Source organism: Penicillium cataractarum (genome assembly GCF_028827025.1).
Source record: "Penicillium cataractarum strain IBT 29864 chromosome Unknown utg000002l, whole genome shotgun sequence".
NCBI classification, from domain to species: Eukaryota; Fungi; Ascomycota; class Eurotiomycetes; order Eurotiales; family Aspergillaceae; genus Penicillium; species Penicillium cataractarum.
In genome coordinates, this window is record NW_026622738.1 from 1,280,848 (window position 1) to 1,303,919 (window position 23,072).

Below are 23,072 nucleotides of genomic sequence, written 5' to 3' on the forward strand. Positions count from 1 at the left end.
TATCCTCGGTGGTTCAGAAATATTGAGTTGAGGACAGTTTGGAAGCATTCTTATCACCAACCCGACCACAATGGCTGCGACCGGGAAGCGTCCCGAGATCATTGAGCTTTCCCGCGATCTGCGTGGTGTCCCGCAGTGCGAGGATTACGAGCGTATGATTTCAGGGATGATGTATGTATAAGCCTCACTGACTGGTAATGTCAAATAGAATATTGATACTGATAGGATCAAGGTATAACCCAAACATGCCCAAGTTGCTTGAGGCACGTCACCTCTGCCGTGGCTTGACTCGCGACTACAATGACTTGGACACGAAGACCGTTCCATACGACCAAGTTTTTGAGAAGCGACTCGAATTACTCCGCAAACTGTGCGGAAAAGTCGGAGATGGCACCTTCGTGGAGCCTCCGTTCAGACCAGATTATGGCTGTAATATGATTATCGGAAGCAATTGCTTCATTAACTGGAAGTGGGTGTCCCACGCTACCGATATCGAAGCTTGCATGCTAATTTCAAAACCAGCTTGACTGTCTTGGATACAAGCCTCGTGGTTATTGGAGACAGAGTTCAAATTGGCACAGGCGTGAGCCTTCTGACTGCCGGGCACGATACTAGTATACTTTCCCGTCAGAAGTTCGTCGAGTTTGGACACCCAATTTTCATTGAAGACGATTGCTGGATTGGTGCCAATGTGGTTATTTTACCTGGTGTTCGTATCGGAAAGGGAAGCACAATCGGGGCTGGGTCAATTGTCACCAAAGACATTCCTGCATTTTCAGTTGCAATTGGCGCTCCTTGTCGGGTGAGGAAGACTATTCAATCTGCAGAGGAGGAGGAGCAAGACCCTGAAAATCCCTATCGCCACCTATCACGCGAGCATTAGAATGGTATTACAGGTATATCACCGTGTTTTAAGAGCATGCAGTATATAGACCTGAAAGTTCGTTTTGAAGAGAAATTTCACACCGTAATACATGGATAAAGTAAGGGCGAGCCCCCGCACGCTTGCTCCACCATCCATCCATAGACCCGTAGCCCCTAGAGTCTGTTCTGGAAGGCTGGCGGTGCTAGATGGAAGTCACGAGGAATATGCTATAAGCATTGGTCGGCTTCTGAAAATAGTATCGCTTATCAATGCTAAAGTCTAAAATGGGATTCCACAGTATATATAAGACCCAATCTAGCAAGAGAGGCCAATCCACTTTTCTTTTACCATCAACGGAAGCTGGGGAGACACGACCACGCTCAGCCACCTCCATTCCCACAATGGAAACATCCAAAGGATCTACCGCCAAAGGAAAGAGAACCAACTCACTCGCATTTGCCCAGACTGACTGCCACACTTGTGCCCGAGTCGGGGACCAGTGCGACCGCCGGCGGCCGCAATGCACAACATGCCTTGATCAAGGACGCAAGTGTGGTGGCTTCGCAACATCACTCTCTTGGAATTCAAAGCGCATGCTGTCTACAAATTCATCATCTAGACAGAAACAAGTCACCAGAGAATCATCTGCTGTCGCCGATGTTGCATCATGTTCTTCCACCAAGCCAGCTCCTCTTATGGCCCCTGATAGACCAGTCCCACCCCTTCGGTTTCGATTCGTGGGCGATCCATCTAGGTCGAAAAAGCGTCGCACCACACCCACTTCTGGGGAAAATGAGATGACTGAGCACAGGCCAGATGTACATGAAAATACCATCGATTGTACAGACGGGCTAGTACCTATTACGGCAGGTGAGAATGCTGAGACGGAAGATCATACCCAGGCCGTGCATGCAGACAGTGAATTAGGTGTGTGCTTATCGTGTCTATTCCTGGCGCGGAGTCCAGGGGCGTTGAATCACCATTAACACTCGGGGTGCCAGACGACGGGGATCTGTTCATTCCTAATGATTTCGATCTATATTCCACTATACCATCCATATTCGGCTCAGCGTCCTGGCTTGACTTTGGGGTCCCGGAACCCCCTCTCTTGGATAGCCCAGGCTCCATACCATTGCTACAATCAACATCATCTGGCCCAGAGAGAGCAATTCATTTCATGGCCGATGAAGCCTTACACGAAGACTCACCGATGCATGACTCTGATCCCATTTTCTCTGCCATTTCGGAAAGCGGAATCATGTCCACTGTGGACACAGTGCCGAGCCATGCTGTCCCCACCGCTACAGTGATTCGGGATATATCCGCAAAAGACCATGATTGGCTTTTTGAGATGTGTATGGATCATCATAGCCTTATTCTTAATGCAACGAGTTATTTCAAAGCTAATTGGGAATAGATGATTCTGAGTTCTGTGTCCTGCCGCTGACGTCGGATACTGCCATCAATCCCTTTCGTTGTAAGCCCCAGACATTGCAGGGATCGCGTCTTCTTTTCCATGCTGTCCTGGCGTTATGTTATCGACATTTGCATACTATGACCTCTAATTGGTCGGAAGAGATGATCAAGCATCGTGGCAAGGCTACTCAACTGTTAGAGACTGCATTGGCGAGTATCCAATCACGGGAATGTTTACATTTGCTGGAGCCGATATTAATTCTGTTTACTTTGGACGTGAGTGTCCATGGAATTCTTGATCACTTTTGAATTTCTCTTTCTTAACCAGGCGTTCCAGTGCACTCTGTCCGCTACCGGGCATTGGTCCAGTCACCTGGAACGTGCACATACAATGCTCCAACTTTGTGGCGGCCCTAGCTCCCTTACCGCACCACGCCAGCGATCACAGGTTGGTATGTTAGTCTGGTAAGTTATGTGTCACCCATCATAAAAAGTTCACTTTATAACCATGTTGTAGGTGGGATGCAACGGTTGCCTTGATTTCTCGCCGATGTCCTATTATGGACCGTTCGTATCTAAATTACCTGGTACGATGGGAGAAGCATGATAAGTGGTCTTTTTTTGACCTAACTGGCTGCCCCCGGGAATTACTTGTACTTCTTTACAACCTGGCTGAACTGGCTCGCCAAAGCGAAATTGCTTCATCGATGAAGTGGTTGACCTTTAACTTGGCCCCAATTATTGAAGCTGAAGAGAGCTTAAATCAATGGCAAAATAAACTAGACCCTATGCAACAAGAGCAGGATCCTGATCTTTCCGACACCGACGCGGCCAAACAGCTCCACGAACAGCAGGATCGATTTCACTGCGCCGAAGCATGGCGATGTGCCCTTCTTCTCTATATTGAGTCTGTGTTCAAACGGGACCTGCAAAACCGTTCTTTCACACTCAACTGGCTGGTTCGGAGAACATTAGATCATATCCGATGCTGTCGACGAACATCACAAACACAAAAGCAGCTCCTGCTTCCTATATTTCTGGCCGGGAGTGAGACCTCGGATGAGGATATGCGCAGCTTCGTAAGGGAGTATTGTGCATATTGGACACAAAAGAGTCGATATAGCATGTTTAACTCCGTCCCAACCATATTGGATGAGATTTGGACCAGCGGAAAATGGTGGGGGACTGTCATCGACAATAGGAGTAGATCAACGTCTTCTGGACTAGAAAGGCCCATGACGCAATTGCTGTTTGGCTAATGGTTCGATTTCTATCTTTTGAAATTATTGATATGGAAAGGTCACATTTGAAGATAAGTGAGTTGTTACTGCGTGCCAAGCTTCTTCAAACTAGCCACTTGAATTCACAAACTTTATTGACAGTCAACACAAAAGTGCCTTTCGCATATCGTTCAAATAAAGGCCCATGGAAACCACCAGGCTCCAATTAAGACTAATGAGCAACGGCCGGGGCCATATTCAGAACATCCCAGTCAATGGCAGGGCCGCAAAACTTCCTTCGCCGTTCGATCCAACAAAGAAGAACGATGAAGAATATTCCGGAGATAACGGCAGCGTTACTGGAGATTGCTAGTCAGCAAGCGAGTCAAATTATGACTACTTAAAGTATCGGACTCACTAATTCATGTTGCTTAGAGTTGGAGGGTTGTTTGTTGGGAAGCAAAAAAGCACGCCGCTCAAAACGAGCCATAGTACAGAAAACACATGAACCGAATAGCCATACTTGCCCAAATCAAAATATCGTGGTGGAAGCATGGCTCTGCCTCGGATAGCTAGGATAGCTTGAGGAACGGTATACGTAATGTTCAGCATCAGAACAGCGGTGTTAATAATGGAATTGAAGGCCTGCGTGCTGGCTATATATAGCAGGCCGTAGATGACACAAAATCCTGCAGAGAGGAGAGTGGCTCGAATGGGAATATTGCGTTTTGAGTCGATCTCTGACCAGTAGTCAGAGTATGGCAAGCCGTTCTTTTCAGATAGTCAGTTTGAGGTAGTGGGACATATCATTTTGATATCAAGTGCTTTGAAAGGACTCACGTCACGGGAGAAGGCCCATGTCATTCGACTACTAGTGATCCACTGGCTCGGAACACAAGCTGGAGAGAATTTAGCAAAAGGCATAGTTAGATGGAAGGTAGAAGACGCACTGTAATACAGAATTGTGAGATAGGCCTGAAGAGTGGCGGCAGCAGCTTTACTGCCCGTGGCTTGGTAAAAGAGCTCAAGACTGGGTAGAAAGGCATTCTGTACAGCCTCCATGTCTTGAATGACAGCTGTCATGGCAATAATCCAAGGTACAAGGGTAAAGACTCCCAGGATAATGGTCAAGTTACTGTAAGATGTTAGTCACATGCAAGAAATGGAGTCCACATCGCAGGCAAACACACATTACCAGAGGGACTTTGCGACCGGGGCTTGGAATTTCCTCCGCGATATGCACACATGCTCCAGCAGCCGCAAATGCATATTCTCCGTTGCCAATACCTAATAGCCAGCCTAGCCCAGGACCCCAACCACTTGTTGATCGATACTCGACGAGGCTGCTGGGATGGTATGTTCCTCTGCCCATGACGAGACAGACAATCACCACTAACACAAAGCCAACGATGGAGAGAAACATTGCAGTCTTGGTCATGTTTTCGATGCGTTGCTGTGGAATGATAAAAATTGGAAGCACTGTAAATTGTCAGATATTGACTCATATCCTCGCATCAAAGTCTCTTACAAGTGAGCAAAATAACCAGCAAGTAACAAAGATAGACCTGCCACTGGGTTCCTGAAAACCCTTCAACTAGGAACTGACAGATTCCAAAGGCAGATATGGCTGTATATATGGTACCGGAAGCAGTATTTACCCACCAGGCAATGACATTGATCGCCCCAACAAGGTAAGCAGAGACAGCCTTATAACCATCTGGAGCAACGATGTATGTAAAATGGTATTGGCCCTGTTTATGATGGTATTAGACTTGGAGCTAGAACCACGTTCCGTTTCACTTACTCCAGACGAGGGAAAAGCAGAGGAAAGCTCGGCAACTCCCATGAGCATAATCCACTGAACCAGTGCTGAGATTATGGGACTGAAAATAGCCACTTGTCCTCCGCCATAACTATATGCCACTCCGAAGCAGGAAGCATATGTTAACCACGAATTGACAATGCTAACATACATTCAGCAAGAATATTGTTTGAAGTTGAGGAAGCACAAACCTGAAAGCAAGGCCAAGTGCTCCCATCCATGAGAAAGATCGCTCAAGCTGTACCTCATGTCCTTGAGCACGCAAAACTGCATCGTCTAAATCCAAAGCTTCCCCAGGGACCTTCTCATCGAGTCGAGAAACAGCATTGTCGTGACTCTTGGTGTTTGCCATGATGTGGGCGGTTTGTGGAAAGACAATTGGGCGGATGAGAGTCTTGGATATAGTGACAGAGCAGCAGGCGGGATTTTTAGAACATCGAAGAAAGGCTTTATCACTGGGACACCGGACCCTAAACCATTATTTCTGAATCGAGTTCGACCAATCATATTTCTTGGGGAGATAATGGGGAGTATGTCGGTCGATAAAGAATTGTGGTCAAGATAAGCCTTATTCCTATGCCATAGGTAAACTAGGGCCTTTCTTGCCGCATACAGTGACTCTGGCAGTAATCAAGACAGGAAAGGTATAAATCGCGGGCGAATGGATTAGAGAAGATCCACAATAAACCACACCCCCTTACCCCAGAATGCGGGGTCATTATGCTGGGGGTGAGTGCCACGGTTCTGCTTCCGAAGGCGTTTTTTGGCCGGTTCATTACCGTATCTCTCCTGCTGTTTCGGGAGATTTAAGATTTAACCCCACCTTTGTGCTCAAAAGTTCGAGACCTACTTATCTCTTTTTTTGTTGTGCGTTGTCATCGCGAATTCGAATTTAGAAACCAGTTCGCTCCCAGGTGAAATCAGGCCGGCGTGATATGACGTCTGTTCAATATTTTGGAATTATCCTGTCTCAATCTACGAAGGGGATGATAATTCCTGGTACTTCTCCACCTCTCCATATTTTTCGATGGATATCTTGGGATGAGCACTCATATCACACTTAACTAAGTCTACTTCGATTCCTCATAAGTTGAATAGACGCCAATCTCTATAATTGAATACGGCTCATCTCAAAGGTACGAGGGGCTGGATGTCGAATCTAGCCAAGCAGATGAAATCATACTCAATCCCTCCCGAAGCCACAAAGTATCCAACGTTGCATCAGCATCAAATCCATGATCGCCGTCTTGTATATAAAGCCGGACTATCACATCGGGGAAAATTTGGCGTAAAAGAGAGACAAATCGCTGAGATCCCTCAACTGGGACTGCCGAGTCCTGCTTTCCATGAAAGATGAAAAATGGAGGTATTTTAGATTCCCCAGAAGTTGCGAGGAGCTTTAATATTTCCATTGGAAACAGGACTGAGGCATTATCCCCGAAGAAGTCGAGGAAGCGGCCATTTTGTACGATAGAAAATGCCAACTCTAGCCGTTCTGGTGGATCTGCAGCTGTGGCCACCATCGGCATGTGCCCGGCCTCAACGCGAAGGAGATGCTCATTTATCACACTACTCGATATATTCGGGACACCAACTATGGGTTTTTCATAGCTTTCCGTGTAGAATTGTGCTCGGAGATCCAGCATCGGGTAGGCAGCGACGACGCCTCGAACCTTGGATGGGTATTTTAGCGCTAACTGAACGGCTAGATAACCACCTTGAGATATATATTTGCTCATCAGCTTTGCAAACTTAGGTACGGTACCGTATAATGTTTTACACTTACCGGCGCTTTCACCAAGTAGTAGCACCCTATGAAGATCGGGGACAATGCTGGAGTGGCCCGTTTCATGCAAAGACTGCAAAAGTCTACCCCCGTGCACCCAATTCCCAAAAAGCATCAATATCTTCCAGGATATCCTTCCCCTTTACTTCAGGAAGTAGGCGATAATTTGGAGACACAATTATTGCCTTGTGACTTAAAGCGTAGTCTAGAATCCAGCTTGAAAACCAGGGGGCATAACGACTTGACCCAGTGACCTGCATTCACAAATTAGAACTCCCATGACATGAAAATTCCGAGCAAAGGAGAAATACATACTAGAAATCCACCATGAATTCGAATCAAGATTGGAACTTTGAAATGTTCATGGCCACGGCACCCAAGAAGGGATTTGGGGATGAGTATGTCCGTGGAGATGGCAACATCACCACAACGGCTGGGCTTCAAGATTTTGTAATCAGTAGTCAATATTTCAAAATCCTTGAATTTATCAACGTTCAGCGACGAAAGATCATTCATCAACGCAAAGAATTGACTCGGTGGCGGCGGCATTTTGACTGGCTTCAATCGTCACGAGGTTTGGGGTGATCAACCGAGTATCAATATGTTCGTACTATTTTATAGTGACAATGAAATGGGTTCATCGCTGAAGGGGTTTATCAATTTGCAGCACCTAACAAAGGGAGGTGTTCTCAATCGTAATTAGGCATTCGGGGCCTTGAATAATAGAAATCTGCCCCCAAATTCCTTTCGAGGGAAGTGATGAGGTGGAGTGGGGGCTTTCGTATCTCTCTGTGGAGCTTGCCAGATTAGCATAATTTCCTAATAGGGAAACCGAGTTCTTCTTCGCCACCTTTCGTTTCGACTAAAATAAATCTAGTTGGACCCACATGGGAGATTGGGAGACTCGACGATCACCTTTCTACACAAGTAATTAACAAGCAGTATCTGATACTTTATTCCATTAGAGAATCATCAAGTAGAAACGCTTATCAACGAATCTGTGAAATTCCCTAGCAAAGTGAAACTGAATCACTTATTTGTGGGGCAGAGTTCATTCCTAACTGACGGAACTTTCCATGAGAATCCTTTCCCTGTAGGCATTTTTGATCTTGATTCTGGACCAGACACTACCAGTAACATCACACATGCTATAAAGGCTTGGTAATAAGCTGTCTGATTTATTCAAGAGGTATCGAGCCTGGAAATGCCCTCGGATAGTTACTTGAGCCATGCGTTAAGTAAAGTCAAAGCTTGGCACGAATTCCACAAGCTTCCTCGATCAAACTCACAGTAGCTTTTGCACAACCATAGGAGGATTGATAACCAGCACCCCCGGCACCATAATTGTGGACTACCCACATCCCATCAATTTTCTCCTTCTCAATGCGGGTGCCTCCTTCACGAATGGGCCGAAGCCCAACACCATGTCTGATAACATCCAAATGTTCGATGCCCTTGCCATTTGTTAGAGAAGGACACATAGCTACAGCCCGCTTCATTATGCGAATCGCAAGATTTGGATCCGGTTGTGATTCCCAGTTGCCCTTCTGGTACGAGCCACCAAGAATCGTGCCTCCCCCCGCAGCTCTTGTCATCACATAGCATGCTTCTTCATCTCCATCATCCGTCCCGGACACGTCGAGCATTTTGCCTGCTTCATTGCGAACAATTACAATTTGCCCACGTGCTGGAAATACCGACGCATCCTCAACGCCACCAAGCTTGGAGGCCATGAGACCCGTACAGTTCACGACTAGATCGACCTGACCAGATGGATGCACGCCAGAAGATGATGCATCGCTCACATGCTTGAAGATGGCGCGTTTGAAAACTACACCATTGGCTAGACACTGAGAAACCAGCCAGGGGAGATAGATAGCGGTATTAATACACACTGAGGTGAAGACTGTGGCTGAGTCAATGCCCGGGCCCAGTAATTCCTTCGGTAGCAAGCGAAACTAAATGCACATATGTCAGTAAAGAGAATAGTCTGACTTTATTATCGAAGATACTAACATTAGGAACAACCTTTGAAAACCAGGGACTTGGGGACAAGAGCTCGGCAAACCAGGTCGCCGTGGCTGATCCAACGTCTTTAGCGCGACTATGTATCTCACAGTCTAATGACAGCCGTCAGTGATCGTGTGAGTGTAAAGACTAAACGAGACCCTGTAGATACCTTGGAAGTGAACTCCAGCCTCAGGATAGTTTTTGGCAAGGTCCGCTAATGGTTCCCAGGTGTCTTGATCCCACTTCGCAGCTTCAGTTCCGTGCACCGAAACCCTATATTAGGCGTTAAGCAAAAACTTTACAAATACATCACAAGATACTTGGTGGTACCTTACGGCATGTAGTTTGCACCCGCCCATGGCGATGCATATTCGATATCATAGTCCCCAGGCATATGCTTAGCTGCCACGACTATCTTGTATCCCGCTTTTCTAGACAACAGCAAGGCTGTCGTCAAGCCCGCCACACCGGCGCTGTCTCTGCATTAGCCCACGCTGACCTTCTCAGAGGGGAGTACATACCCAATGATGACTATATTCTTTTGAGACATGTTATTCACAATTTCTGCAGCTGGAGGCCTTGGAAGGACGGAGAAGTTATTGCGTGTGTAACACAGGAGGATGGAACTCTTTGTCTTTTAGTGATGAAGCCCAATTGATCGTATGATTCTCACTGTCTTTCCTGACCAAGTATTCTCAATGGATTCTCATCTTCATTTCCCAATTCACTAGATCTAACTCGGTGAAATTTCAAACAATCCCCAGAATCAACGGAATTACCGAATTAGGAAGGCGAGAATGGGCTAGTTCGCTCCTGACAATCTGGGCCCGTCGCACTTGCCTCTTTTAGAATTTACGAAGAAGAGACCCATCAAACAACACGATCTTCTTGATGATATCGTACGTATACTTAAGTATGCATGCGACAACACCTGTGCTAAACACATCGACTTCACACTTGATCCCGATTCTACACAAACCAAAAATGGCTACCATGCAGAAGTTCTTTGCCGCCTATGATTATCGACAGGCGGTCCTTGCTGCCAGTACCAACCCTTTTGCCAGGGGCATCGCTTGGGTAGACGGGGAACTAGTCCCTCTGCATGAGGCCCGCATCCCTCTCCTCGACCAAGGCTTTATGCACAGCGATCTGACATACGATGTCCCTTCCGTCTGGGATGGCCGCTTTTTCCGTCTTGATGATCACATCACTCGACTCGAGGCAAGCTGCGTTAAGCTTCGCTTGAAGCTTCCGCTCCCTCGTGAGGAGGTTAAGCAGACCCTCATTGATATGGTTGCAAAAAGCGGTATCCGAGACGCCTTTGTCGAAATTATTGTGACTCGCGGGCTGAAGGGGGTCCGTGGTACGGATCCTAAAGACATTGTCAACCGTATCTATATGTTCGTTCAACCTTATGTTTGGGTTATGGAGCCTGAAGTGCAGCCCGTCGGCGGTACCGCGATTATCGCACGTACGGTTCGTCGCGTGCCCCCCGGCTCCATGGACCCCACTGTCAAGAACCTCCAATGGGGTGATCTGACTCGTGGACTGCACGAGGCGGCTGATCGTGGCGCGACCTATCCTTTCTTGACCGACGGCGATACTAATCTCACCGAGGGGTCTGGCTTCAATATCGTTCTTGTCAAAGACGGTGTCTTGTATACGCCTCAGCGTGGTGTCCTCGAAGGAGTCACTCGCAAGAGTGTCATCGATGTTGCACGAATGAACGGACTGGAGATTCGTGTCGAGCTCGTACCTGTGCAGAAGGCCTATGACGCTGATGAGATTTTTATGTGTACCACCGCGGGTGGTATTATGCCTATCACAAGTCTTGATGGCAATCCGATCAATGGTGGCGAGGTTGGCCCGATTACGAAGAAGATTTGGGATGGGTATTGGGATATCCATTACGATGAAACATTCAGTTTCGAAATTGAGTACAAGGATGGGAACAAGAACACTTCAAGTGGTCCTGGCCTATAGGTTATGGGGATTTTGAAAATTATTTAGCATACAAGTTGGTGAATGATAAGAAGTGAGGCCTCATAGCCAATTAATCTACAAATCCATCGCGACTGTCACGCGCACTCTGGCTAAAGTCAGAAACGCCAATAGAAAGTAAAATACCTTAGGCTTGAGTATAGCTGTACTGAGCTCGCGAGACCTATCAAGGAAATGGATGTCGAATTGTTGAATCTAAAGTAGTTTATCTTGCCTCTCCGCAACATTCTCTTGTTCTCTTTGCCCGGCTCTTGACTTTGGCACTGATATAGAAGCATAAAAGCTGTTCATGAGCGCAAAATGAGCAGACTAAAACCTGCCGACCACATTCTATTCCGGATTCTTCGCAGCATTTGCATGGATAAACGCTCTGTTCATGTTGTGGTAAATCTTGGGTGGTGGATAAAGTCGTGCTCTTGTCTGCCGGTTCGAACTAGTTACTGATCCGAAGAAAAGATTGGCCATCTTGTGCTATTGTACGATTGGTCATATTCTCGCTGATCTTTTCGTTTTGGACGGCTGTTACCTGGTAGCTGGTTGACCTTGACTATATAGAGATTGAAACTTCTTCTCCAGTGCCGCAATTACACAGTACTTGGCTGTTATAGCTGAGGCTATATAAGTTTAACATCATGAAAGCAACTAGAGGGAATTGTTGTATTACTTGAGTTATGAATTCTTCGTATATCTCTGGCCCCTCCAAATCCAGATTTCGAGTGTGGGGGATGGGACCCTACGAGACAACTTCAGGGAAATGGACATTCGCATACACATTTGGGTTATCTGATTGGCCGGCAGCTTCATCCGCATGAATCATTATGGGGGTGGGGCAGTGTCGGACTTCACTCCCAATCACACTACGGAATTGCGAGGCTTTGCTTTCCCAACAAAAGTACAGCAAAGGATTTGACTTGTACCTGCGAGACTAGATGAGGAAATAATCAAATCGGAGTTCATGTTTGAGAGCTTACAGTAGTAAGAGAAAACAAGATGGGCGGGAGCAGTTATTAGCTAGCGAGCCACTCAGAGCAAATATGCAGCCAAGACCTCGCACATCGGTCGGAATAAATGTAAGATTCGATGGTAACAATCAGGAAATGAGTCAAGTCCCCCCTTAGTTGTAGAGATTCCTTTCAATAGTTACTGTGTTTGCACCGCCATTCAGTCTCTTGACTAGCTTTAAATTGACGCATGCTTGGAAGAGAATTCGGTCAAGTCAGAGTAAACACAAGAACATCAGCCCTTGACAGCAATCTTGGCATGCTCCTCCTCAAAAGCTGGTTCTTAAGCTGTAAAATATGTTTGTCATATAAGCCACTAACGGCTGGAGGTAAAATATTGAGAATTATTGGTCCCTAGTGACTCTATATTCCAGTTAAATCGAGCGTGTGCCGAGGGATCTAATCAGGGTGTGAGATTATACCTTGTGATGAATGCTCTTCGAGAGGCCTCTTTGAGTCGTAATCAGTTCTTTGATGAAACTGATCGTGGGAGCCAAACGAGCTCCGATTCTTCTAAACTTAGCATCAAGATTAAAGTGGAGGGCTACGGGAGTAGTACCTTCGGACTAAGTGAGCCTTCAGTCGGTAACCTCTCGTACTTACTGAAGTAAGACTTCTCCTTCTCAGACATTGGCTGAAAATAAGATTAGTTCATTCTCTCTATGGGCGCAGAAACCAAAACGGGAAGCTCACCTCAGGGTGTGAGGCTATATTTGCTGGCTGCATATTGAAACGAATAATTTATTTGGTAGAAGGTACTTGGATTGATTCCAGTGGCTAATCAATCACATCTTATATATTTTGTAACTTTGCCAACTTTGTCTATGACGAATCCCTCGCACCTTATCAGTTGCTCTGGTTGGATGGCAGGATTCGCGTCCAGAGCTATCGATAAATTGAATGACATCAGAATCGGACGATGCCGTGGGTACTTCCGATTTACGTTTGCGGGACGGCCCAGTCAGATTGTCTAAAACATAAGGGCGGTTCCTTGGATTCTTCCTCATCTAGCAGTTGAACTTGGTGATTAACTTTCGGATGAACGTTATACTTTATTAGTAATTCTGTACCCCTATGGAACAACAAATTCTCGGAAGCTGACGGTATCGGATTTACTGGGAGCCACCCTCAGCTACCGCTAGTGCTTCCCCGGATTTTTCACTGCATAAGAGTAGTCCTTAACATGACGGAGTTCTACACAAAACCCCGAGTTTCTTCTAGCTCTTCACCCTTACTATTCTGGCTATAGACTATGACAGTGAATTTTCCCAGCAATCATTGGTTAATCCCACCTGCTCGGTAGGCAGGATAACCCTAACTACCTCAACCGTAATACGTAGGGACTGGTCCCCTCGAGGGTCTCTGTATCCAGGATTCTCTAGACATCTGGAATTAAAGACACTCAGATGATTCGGAGATGCCAGCCCCAAGTCGGAGGTCCATCTCATTTGTAGTCGACAAGCACTAGATAATCTGGATCGGTGAAAGCGTGTTGTGGTTGGGTTATGCTCTACAGCTCGTACTGGGATATCATTCAATCACCAGCTCGGACACTCTCAGGGCTTATGCTTGACGAATGACTGCCGAAGGCCAGCCACAAAAGGGCCCACTTGGCGGGACAAGATTGGATTGCTTTTGGGCAAATAGGTCGATATACGTATATGTACATTATAACAAATAGAAAAATAGTGCAACTCTTGATTTACTTGGGGTATGTGATCTATGACCTGCTTGAGGCAGAGCTTTTTTCTTGCTTCTTTTAAACAAGGGTAAAGGAGCTTGTGGCGGTCTGCATCTTATCCGTGCCTGAGCAGCGCATCCACCTTAATATTCAGGAATTAATTTAACATTTAATCTCAAGCCGAGCGGCCCTCAATGCATAGTAGTAGACATGATTGAGAAAGTGGGACTCGGCAAAAAGCGCCTCAAGAAGGTTGCCGGGGGATCGACAGGAAATGAACTGAGTAGATAGATCAAGTGGATGTGAAAACGCATTGTCCGGCATTTCCATTCCACTTCATCCAAATTTAGCGGAGCTAGTTGTCAAAGATCAAATCCCTGTTCAACCTGGACATAAACCTCGCCAAAGCACTCCCAATAAAGAATAAATTGTCAGCCTCGTGTCGGCAACTGATTCAGAGTCTGAGGATGAGTCCCTCTAGGAAGGTCGACGTCCTTCTTCAGGGATAGATCAGTTGCCCAGAGTGAGTTGTCCGCATGCCTAGCAATTCAGCGATTGGCCAAGACAGAGTCCGCCTAAGGGAAGATTGTGCCTAAGCTCGTATTTAGGATTTGCCCAATCGAGCCTCGGAAAAGCCCCACCCGCCAGGGTAAATCGAGTTCGTGCAACGAAGTGGGTGCTTTCTTTTTAGTGCCGTGGGATTGCTATCTTCACCTTCCATCCTAGCATCAAGAACCAACACAAAATGGATACTACAAAGGACTTGATTGAATAATAAGCACTTTCATATTGCTGTCCCTCACTGCTCAGCATTCAGCCTCACGACCCTGCAGGGCCCCAAAGCGGCTCGAGAGTGCGCCAAGCATCTAAACCTCGTATTCCCCAGCACCCTCGCCCGCCACAGAAAGAACTGACCTTAGCCCAGTCTCGGTACGATTGCTAGCGCCTCAACCTAATTCTTGGCCTAGTCGCAAGCTCTCTTTTGCTCGATTCTGGCATACCCCCCTCAAGGGTCCTATTTAAAGCCATGGTCATCCCTCAATCCACGCGAGTCCCGTTCGCGCAGCGCTGGACCGTTGAAGTGGCAGAGACCTCATATACGACAATACCGAGGCCTTTCTGACTCGAATCCACCTACTAGCCAAGATGGTGAAGTTCGCGAAGCAATTGGGGGTTTCCCTCCTTCTTCTCTTCTCCGCTGTTGTCGCCGAGGAAGCAGCCGCGGACGAGCCTCAGCAACTGTACAATACGTCAATGCACATCCCCCAAGAGGGAATCCTGAATACGCGCGATCTGTTTGGCTTGGAGCCTAGAGCCTATACATGCCGCTCAGGATACTCAGAGTGCGCCTACGATACTTCGCGCTGCTGCCCTACTGGAACGAGCTGCTGCGGAACCGGCTACTGTGCGGACCCTGGTGATACTTGCTGCACTAGCGGCGGCACTTGTCCTAGCGGATGGAACTGCTGTGGCGACGCATGCTCGCCGGTTGATGGAGAGTGCTGCAATGGCGGGTACTACTGCCGCGCTGGCAAGCATTGCCGCATTTACAATGGCGAGAAGGTGTGCTGCCCCTCGTCTGGTTGCTCGGGAGAGTCCGATTCTGGGAGTGTGGGAGGTACGGTCACAGCCGGTGCTACCGTGACTGCAACGACGACTTCAAGAACTACGTCTACCTATACCTATGCGGACTATGAGTACTACTACACGACCTATTACTGGTAAGTTGGGATCCTTTGCAAGAAAGATGCTGGAAGTACCTGACTAATTCATGGCTAGGACCTTCTATTTCTACTTCTGGACCTCGTTCTCCCCCTACACTGTGAAGACCGTTACCTCGACTCTCACCACGACCACGACTATTTTTTCCGTCTATGTGACTGACAGTGCCGACGCTAGCTCCAGTTTCTCCAGAAGCATCAGGTCCTTGAGCTCGGACATTCCTTACTCTGCCACTTCCCTCAAGGGCTCGACCAACCCAGTCACCATTCACACCGGGGTATCTGCCCCCACCTCGGGCTCTTCATCGTCCAACCAAGGAGGAGGGGCTGGTGCGAACGCTGCAAGCCATGTGCCTGTTGATATCAATGTTATTTTGATGGGTACTGCCTTGGCGGCTGTGATTGGCGGCCTGGCTCTGGGACTGTGAGAGATATGCAGTGGCCGAACAGCTTGCGAGAGTTCATGTGCGGGATCCGGAATGGTACTGTCATATAATGATCGATTTTAATGTTCTACATGTGTGATGGACTATATTAATTTGTTGAATAAGATTGAACATATCAGTTTGAATAGTGAGGAATTTCAGGTCGACCCAGTCGCCATGAAACAATTTGGTACGAAGAATATGCCGGAGTAGAATACGAAATAGCGAACATAGGCGTTCATGCCAACGGGTATAAAGTAGCAATAGTAAGGGATCATCACCAGAGAATCAGAAATCCGATAAGAAAATCAGCTCAGCGCATCAGAAGCAGTCTAACTACATACGGAAGGGAAAGGCACCTATTCTCCGAGTTTGAAGAAAGTCTCGGGGATTAGCTGCTATCCGATATGCTGCCGTTATTCTCAATATGCGTGCCCTTGCCACTCTCCAAATCCGAGCCCGACGAGAGAGTCTTAATCTGCGTTTCAGAAACGTGACTAGCGCGGCGCATATGCTCCTCAGTGTCCTGGTAGTTAATAAGAAGCTCGCCATTCTTGCCGAAACGGTGGGGCTCATTCCGGGCGACAGATACAACGTTGAAAACACTCGTACTCTTCTGGAAGATAATGTCCATTTCCTCGAGAGAGCGGTATGCGGTCTCAGGGTAGAAGAAGTAGACGACAGGGAAGATGAAGGCGTTGCTATTACAAATCCATGGTAAGCGAAAATTCTCTGCATAAGATGAATGGGTCACTAACATGACTGCGAGAATAATGTACGTGTGCCTTGCTGCACCCAGACTGCCAGGTAGCTGTAATGAAAGCTCAGTTTAGCTCATGCCGCTATTGCGAGTAAATCAAATAGAGCGCATGATACTTACGGACTGTAGAAGTGTTCATGCCATTACCAAAATCAGTCACGATATGACCAACAATAAGGTGAGGAAGCGAGTAAGCGCAAGACTACAGTGTCGCGCCAACAGCCATGATAATGGAGCGGACGAAGATTGTCTTGCGACGGCCAAGATAGTTTCCAATCCAGATACAGAATATAGCTCCGAAGAAGCAGCCAAGGTTATACGAAGCTGTGGTAATACCCTGCACGGTAGAACGCTGGCTCTGCTCAGACCGGCTGAGGCAAATCAAGCCGGCCTTGGTGGTGTCGATATTTGGAAAAGTAGTAACAAATGAGTTTAGGGTTAGTAGACCACCCATGACACCTCTGTTCTATTGTTAGAATCAGGTCAAATTGCCGATCTGGATTGTGTTTAATGTCAACCTACTGGTCATAACCAAAAAATCTAGAAAGAGAAATAAGTCAACATATTCCCTTGTTCGAATCAGACATTCTGTTGACCTACAGGAAATCAAGGCCAGAAATAATACTGATCATGGTATTGAGGGCAGTGCCTCTCAACCCGAAGTAAGGCTTCATAATGGCGAGAAAATACCCGTAACCCGTCCTCTATATGGACGCTTGAAAATTGGACCCACCCTCGCGACTACTAACTTATCTTCTTTTCAGCCGATAGCCTATGATACCCCTCCCGCGCCAACATAGACAAGCTATATCACTAATAACATTGAAATTGCTGTCAGTTCTCGGAGCGAAAGCTCGTGGCTCCTGCATTCAGCGATAATCAACTATAATACGCCCAATACAAATAAAGTATGGCTGTTATGACGTGGTATTGCTATACTACAGTCTACATAACGAAGGACTTCTAGTGCTAGAATCACCAATAGTCAATCTATTACATAATAACACTCGAGGCACTCTCTACGCTCTAGCTAGTGGTATAGCTCGGCGTATATCCAAATCGTTATCATGGTCTTGCCCGCATGCAATGATGTCATCAGGTATGAGTCCAGCAGGTATAGCGCTAATCGTTCCCGAACGAGACCCGGGGGTTGCAAGATTGAAGGCAGGTCGATAGCTTCTGAACCCCAGATTCATACGCAGACTTTGCAGTTCGATCGATAAAGCCGATAAAGACCAAATTGCAATGTCGATACCATAGATCCCGGTCGGCGGAATAGCGGTCCCGGTGATTCAACGAGTGGAATGCCGTTATCACTCTTGGAACTAACTGTAACCAGGCCATCGCGGTGCCTGGAATCATATCTCATTGTCACACCGTTTATGAGTCTTGGACATTGACCTGCATTCAAGTCTTTCCCTCGGATATCGATCTATTAATCTAGGATTCTGTCTACTCGAGTGGATTACAAGCCTTTGAGAGCAAAGCCTTTGAGAGCATCAATACAACAATGGAGGTCTCAATTGAATGGAGATTGATAAGACCAGCAAAATTGGTATTCGCATATCGAGTCTCTTATCTTCAAACATATCGTAATCTCACAAAGCAAAACCACGCGTGGGAAAAAAGACACCGATAGAGAGCCAGCTAGGTCATAGAAGAGGCCACCCAGGGTCAGTCATACAAAACAAGCTCGCATCATAAATGCGCGGGTTCCTTCTGTGAAGCGTCCCAACAAGATCGTTGTCCAATCCGTCGCTCGTAATGCGTGGTCAACACCAAAAATCGCTTTTCTCTCCGTCAGCCAGGCCAAGGTCAATCCACCGAATCAGAGTCTCCCTCTTTGTGGTATCGCTAACGTATTCGAATTACCAGAACTGGTCGTCCAGGCGCTGGCGCACCTTCTCGACCTCATCATCCTGGTCCGCATCGTCCTGATTCTTCTCGGCCTGGTCTGCGTCCACATCTTCCTGGCTATTATCGGCCTGAACATCATCAGCCTGGCTGGAGAATGGATCCTCGCCACCGACTTCGTCGAATCCGCCTTCTTCAGGCTGGGGGCAGCGCTTCACAGTGTGGCCCACTGCTTCATGGTTAGCCAAGCTGTCGGATCATTCTACAGGATCAGATATCAACGTACTTTCTCCACAACGGTTGCACTTGATCTTAGACCAGTTCTTAGGCTCGGGACAGTCACGAGCCATATGTCCGGCTGCAAATGGTATTGTCAGAACTTGTCTCAACCTTTCCAGCAAAATATCGGGAAATTGTGCGCTGTTACTTACTCTGGTCGCAGTTGCGGCAGATCATGGCATCGGGATTGGGAGGCTGGTCACAATCACGGGCAATGTGATCCTCAGAGCTGCAACTATGTTAACAAAATGGAATCCGTGCTCATCGTCCAATACTCACCCACAGTTCCGGCAGGTGCGAGGTGCACGCTCAGTCTGGTTGGGGCAATCCTTCGCAAAGTGGCCGACTGCAGATATGTCAGTATATCATCATTGATCTTTGGAGATTTTGAATCTTGAAACTTTACCTTCATTGCAGCGACGGCACTCAACATCGCCTGTAGATCGGGGCTCGGTACAGTCACGGGCCTCGTGGCCCTCCTCGCTAGGTACTGTTAGGCCTGTGCCTTAAAGTAGGATGTAGGATTATGACTTACCCACAGTTGCGGCATCCGTTCTGACTGCGGCGCTCCTCAGGGCAGTCTCGAACACGATGACCAACGGCACCGCAGTTGCCGCACTTGACCTGGAGTCTTTCAACCTCAGCACGCTCCTCCTTGCATGCACGGGAACCGTGGCCCATCTCTGTTAATGAATGAGATAACTATTCTGGACTGAAAGCGTAATCAATGTGAACTTACCTCCGCAGTTTCGGCACTTCATGACCTTGCGATCGTAGGGCAGACCAGCATTGGCCAGGCGCTCGAGATTGTCTTCAGCATCACGAGGCCAACGCTCTTCGAGGTTGGCACGCATTGGCTTGTCGGAGAAGTAGTAACCGACAACGAATTCACAGTCCAGTTGGCCCTGGAGGTCAATCAGGCTGATGACATCCTCACGCTCTTTCTCCTGCAGATGATAGATGTTTTAGTCATGAAACGTTTCTCGTTCTCCCCAAACCTCGGATTTGAACTTACCAGAGCAATAAGGAAGATCTTGAATTCTTCCTCGCGCATTTTCTTCTCGATATCGACGTAGGTGGTCTGCGGAACAGCCTTGGTGTAAATTTGGATAGCCTTGAGAACCGGCATTAGCAGATATACCGAATGTGATAAAGACATGAAAATTACCTCGCGGAAGTCATCCATGTCTTTCTCGTCACTGGCCTGCTTCATCATGGCCCAGGCCTCATCGGGAAGCTTGTCGGCGATGTGGTCCAAGTCAAACTTGCGCTTTTCTGTGCAACCTTGAGCGAGGTGGCCTATAGATCAAATAAATCAGTTCCTTTCTTGTTCTGCTGAGATGAGACTTCTGACCTTCTCCGCCACAGTTGTTGCAGATATCGGCTGGCTTCTCAGGGCAAGCAGAGGCTGGGTGGCCTTCCTGGGCACAGATACGGCAGGCTCCCTTGAAGACACGGGGCTTGGGGCAATCAGCCTTGTTGTGTCTGTATTAATGTGTTAGCAGCCGTGATAAACTTGATGGTTAATCTGTCATTTTTCGTTACTGACCCTTCTTCACCGCAGTTGAAGCAAGCCCGAGGCTTCGCAGGGTTGGGGCAATCGGCCTTGCTGTGTCTTGATCAAGATGTCAGCAGTCTGTGTAGCTTTTGCGGGTTGTTTGTCCTGTTTCATTACTGACCCTTCTTCGCCGCAGCTGAAGCAAGCACGGGGCTTCGGCGGGTTAGGGCAATCAGCCTTGCTATGTCTGTCACCGACTACAATTAGCACAGGCTCTTATTCACAATGTTCGAGTCCAGACTTACCCAGGCTCATCACAGTTGAAGCACTTTTGGACCTCAGCATTCGGGCACTGACGAGCGAAATGGCCAGTCTCGCCGCAGCTTATTCGGTTCTTGTTAGCGATCCGGTAGTAGGACTGTGCGTGATAAAAACACTTACTTGCGGCAGGTAAAGTCTTGGTTGTCACCGTGGTCACGAGCGGTATCATGAGCCTCGTACTCGGAAGCGTGAGGGTCCACGTTCTCGTCGTTACCATTGGTCTCGTTGTTGTCATCGTTGTCTTTGCCTGATCAATAGTCAGTTTGTCAATATGAGAAAATGCCAGAGGAAGAAAAAAATGTCGAAGAAAGCAAGGATGCCGAGGAGAGATTTCTGCAACGTTGGACAAGTAAGAATAAACAACATACCAGGGGAAGTGGAAGTCCAAGCCTCAGCGTCGCCCGTCTCCGGGCTGTCGCCGTCCTGCTTGTCCCATTCGGCGTCCCCCGATGCGGGTGCATCCCAGACGGAAGACATCGCGAGGGTTGAAGGGTGTCTGTTATTTTCCCACTATCAGTATCATGTCCACAACATGTAAAGTCCACTCGAAGGGGCACCAGAACTCGTTTCCTCAACGTTCTTCGAAAGAAACACGTAGAATAGCGAGCAGAGACGCAAGGATATCGATGGAGAAGACCAGTTATCCAGGAATCGTGTCTGGTATCACGAATATCATCTAGGAACGTGTCTATACTCCCCAGACGCCCGAGAATAGAGGCTTTCAAAGGATCAACAGTACTTACTAGAGTTTTTGAAGTTCAGTACAGTGATGTGTGGAATGAAGTAAAGGGTGGTGAACAAAAAAGATGATGAAGAGGGGCGAGGAGGAGAAAAGGAGAAGAAGAGGAGGAGAGCAGAACTATGATAAACAACACGCAGCTGGGCATTTGCTCCCGCCGAACGCGGTAACTACGTCAAACGCGCGGTGGGCAGGCCTGGTAACTTGAACGATGTAATCAATCGATTTAAAAATGGATACATTGAGGCTAATCAAAACACTTTCCCTAGGAGAATACACGTCGCGGGTGGATCAATTGAGTGCCACTATAGGCCAGCTTAAACATTCAAAATTCAAATTGAAATCCATGCTCTCCAGATCTATCGGAAGAACCTGCCCAGCAGGCCACCCGCGAGATTATTCACAATTCCACCACCGAGAGCCCGGTTGGCAAATGTGGATGCTTGACTGAACTTATCGCACCGAGAGAATGCCACAGTGTTTGTAATAGTCAGGATAAGGGCAATTCCTGAAAGATATGGATCAGTACAAAGGATTTCCCCAGATAGACGGCTATCGTCATCGGACACAAGAAGAACTTACCCACGAGACTCAGCCAGATAACGCCAACCAATCGTACAATAGCCAGAATGGCCAGTCCCACCCAAAGAGCCGGTGTCAAGTACAAGCTCAGCCAGAAGAACCGCTTATCCGTGGCGGTGATGGTGCGGACATTGGGGTCGGAGGATTCAAAGACCCAGTGGGAGTCGCCGGAAGCAGTGTTGACTTCATTCCACCACCGGAGACCAACAAGTCGACGCCCAGCAATATTCTTGAGGTAATAGAAGTCGGCAGAGAGGAGGAGGAGAGTCAGGATGAAGACCAGAATGCTAGATAGCTTGGTTAGTGGGGTGATGCTTCGCAGCCTAGCGGTACAAGGCCGGAACAGGTCCAAGGGGCTCTTACAAGTTGTCGATGAACAGGACACCAAAGAGGTACATCAGAAGAGCACCTATGAATAATATATGTTAGTCTGTACGTCCTCAGCCAGAAACCACGCAGATCAGCACGTACCGATGCGGATTCCCAAGAAGACAAGTAGCGTGATCGGGTGCGCGCTGAGGCGCCAGTTCAGGTCCCCTTGACCTGTTTGATCCATGATGAAAAATGAAGAAACAATGGATTTATAGTTTCATAGAGCAGCCGCTGACTAGTGAACCAACAACTGTCTTCCCTAGAAGAGAGCTTGTTATTGTTTGAAGACAGGCAGTGTCCACGTTAGCATGGAGGCACCGCGCCGGCGGTGGACTTTGGCAGAATACACGCCCCTTAAGCCTTATTGGCTGTTGAGTATACCACCATCTCCACTTTCAACCGTGCGGCGTCATCTGTAAAGCAACGCCTCATTTCTAGCTTGGCTTTAGATTATTTCGCATGGGAAGCTAGCATAGCTTGTGTCAGGCACGATTGGTTAGCTAAGCTACAATCAGCTGTATCAATAATTATGTATAGCTTAGCAACGAGATAGAATGTCCTCTTGTTAGGATGGATTTACGTAGCAGTATTCATGTTATGTCCACTTGGATGTAGTGGCACGTCAAGCTCCAGGCAAGTCATTCACCAGTGTCTACTACACCTGATACCAAGCCCACATCTCTCAGAATTATACTTTCAAAATCAGCATGACCAAGCAA

At 47.5% G+C, this 23,072-nt stretch overlaps 10 protein-coding genes across 10 annotated transcripts; 5 read left to right on the forward strand and 5 right to left on the reverse strand.

The window, feature by feature from the left end:
- Positions 1 to 70: 70 nt before the first annotated feature.
- On the forward strand, positions 71 to 883 carry N7496_002524 (sugar O-acetyltransferase; the record flags this gene model as incomplete). Its single annotated transcript, XM_056695455.1, has 3 exons — positions 71 to 171; positions 233 to 469; positions 523 to 883. The coding sequence occupies 3 exons, from the start codon at positions 71 to 73 to the stop codon at positions 881 to 883; spliced, it is 699 nt and encodes a 232-aa protein (XP_056557667.1).
- Positions 884 to 2,419: 1,536 nt separating this feature from the next.
- N7496_002525 (uncharacterized protein) lies at positions 2,420 to 2,821 on the forward strand (the record flags this gene model as incomplete). Its single annotated transcript, XM_056695456.1, has 3 exons — positions 2,420 to 2,557; positions 2,610 to 2,733; positions 2,799 to 2,821. The coding sequence occupies 3 exons, from the start codon at positions 2,420 to 2,422 to the stop codon at positions 2,819 to 2,821; spliced, it is 285 nt and encodes a 94-aa protein (XP_056557668.1).
- A 912-nt stretch (positions 2,822 to 3,733) lies between these two features.
- On the reverse strand, positions 3,734 to 5,675 carry N7496_002526 (uncharacterized protein; the record flags this gene model as incomplete). The annotated part of the gene is made up of 8 exons (XM_056695457.1): positions 3,734 to 3,860; positions 3,920 to 4,272; positions 4,342 to 4,400; positions 4,452 to 4,636; positions 4,692 to 4,980; positions 5,030 to 5,252; positions 5,306 to 5,465; positions 5,515 to 5,675. 8 exons carry the CDS (start codon positions 5,673 to 5,675, stop codon positions 3,734 to 3,736), a joined length of 1,557 nt encoding a protein of 518 aa, XP_056557669.1.
- A 1,761-nt stretch (positions 5,676 to 7,436) lies between these two features.
- On the forward strand, positions 7,437 to 7,694 carry N7496_002527 (uncharacterized protein; the record flags this gene model as incomplete). The annotated part of the gene is made up of 1 exon (XM_056695458.1): positions 7,437 to 7,694. The coding sequence occupies one exon, from the start codon at positions 7,437 to 7,439 to the stop codon at positions 7,692 to 7,694; it is 258 nt and encodes an 85-aa protein (XP_056557670.1).
- Positions 7,695 to 8,353: 659 nt separating this feature from the next.
- On the reverse strand, positions 8,354 to 9,669 carry N7496_002528 (FAD-dependent oxidoreductase; the record flags this gene model as incomplete). The annotated part of the gene is made up of 5 exons (XM_056695459.1): positions 8,354 to 9,067; positions 9,126 to 9,229; positions 9,289 to 9,392; positions 9,455 to 9,592; positions 9,641 to 9,669. 5 exons carry the CDS (start codon positions 9,667 to 9,669, stop codon positions 8,354 to 8,356), a joined length of 1,089 nt encoding a protein of 362 aa, XP_056557671.1.
- Positions 9,670 to 10,103: 434 nt separating this feature from the next.
- N7496_002529 (aminotransferase class IV) lies at positions 10,104 to 11,102 on the forward strand (the record flags this gene model as incomplete). The annotated part of the gene is made up of 1 exon (XM_056695460.1): positions 10,104 to 11,102. One exon carries the CDS (start codon positions 10,104 to 10,106, stop codon positions 11,100 to 11,102), a length of 999 nt encoding a protein of 332 aa, XP_056557672.1.
- Positions 11,103 to 14,948: 3,846 nt separating this feature from the next.
- Positions 14,949 to 15,951, forward strand: N7496_002530 (uncharacterized protein; the record flags this gene model as incomplete). Its single annotated transcript, XM_056695461.1, has 2 exons — positions 14,949 to 15,523; positions 15,582 to 15,951. 2 exons carry the CDS (start codon positions 14,949 to 14,951, stop codon positions 15,949 to 15,951), a joined length of 945 nt encoding a protein of 314 aa, XP_056557673.1.
- Positions 15,952 to 16,339: 388 nt separating this feature from the next.
- Positions 16,340 to 17,340, reverse strand: N7496_002531 (uncharacterized protein; the record flags this gene model as incomplete). Its single annotated transcript, XM_056695462.1, has 6 exons — positions 16,340 to 16,649; positions 16,707 to 16,759; positions 16,829 to 16,831; positions 16,929 to 17,169; positions 17,231 to 17,248; positions 17,309 to 17,340. 6 exons carry the CDS (start codon positions 17,338 to 17,340, stop codon positions 16,340 to 16,342), a joined length of 657 nt encoding a protein of 218 aa, XP_056557674.1.
- Positions 17,341 to 18,576: 1,236 nt separating this feature from the next.
- Positions 18,577 to 21,137, reverse strand: N7496_002532 (uncharacterized protein; the record flags this gene model as incomplete). Its single annotated transcript, XM_056695463.1, has 15 exons — positions 18,577 to 18,791; positions 18,849 to 18,920; positions 18,994 to 19,070; positions 19,121 to 19,187; positions 19,248 to 19,324; positions 19,377 to 19,524; positions 19,581 to 19,788; positions 19,857 to 19,955; positions 20,010 to 20,140; positions 20,196 to 20,326; positions 20,391 to 20,456; positions 20,521 to 20,586; positions 20,645 to 20,722; positions 20,781 to 20,907; positions 21,029 to 21,137. 15 exons carry the CDS (start codon positions 21,135 to 21,137, stop codon positions 18,577 to 18,579), a joined length of 1,671 nt encoding a protein of 556 aa, XP_056557675.1.
- A 621-nt stretch (positions 21,138 to 21,758) lies between these two features.
- N7496_002533 (DUF846 domain-containing protein) lies at positions 21,759 to 22,537 on the reverse strand (the record flags this gene model as incomplete). Its single annotated transcript, XM_056695464.1, has 4 exons — positions 21,759 to 21,907; positions 21,982 to 22,268; positions 22,345 to 22,390; positions 22,453 to 22,537. The coding sequence occupies 4 exons, from the start codon at positions 22,535 to 22,537 to the stop codon at positions 21,759 to 21,761; spliced, it is 567 nt and encodes a 188-aa protein (XP_056557676.1).
- Between the last annotated feature and the right edge of the window lie 535 nt (positions 22,538 to 23,072).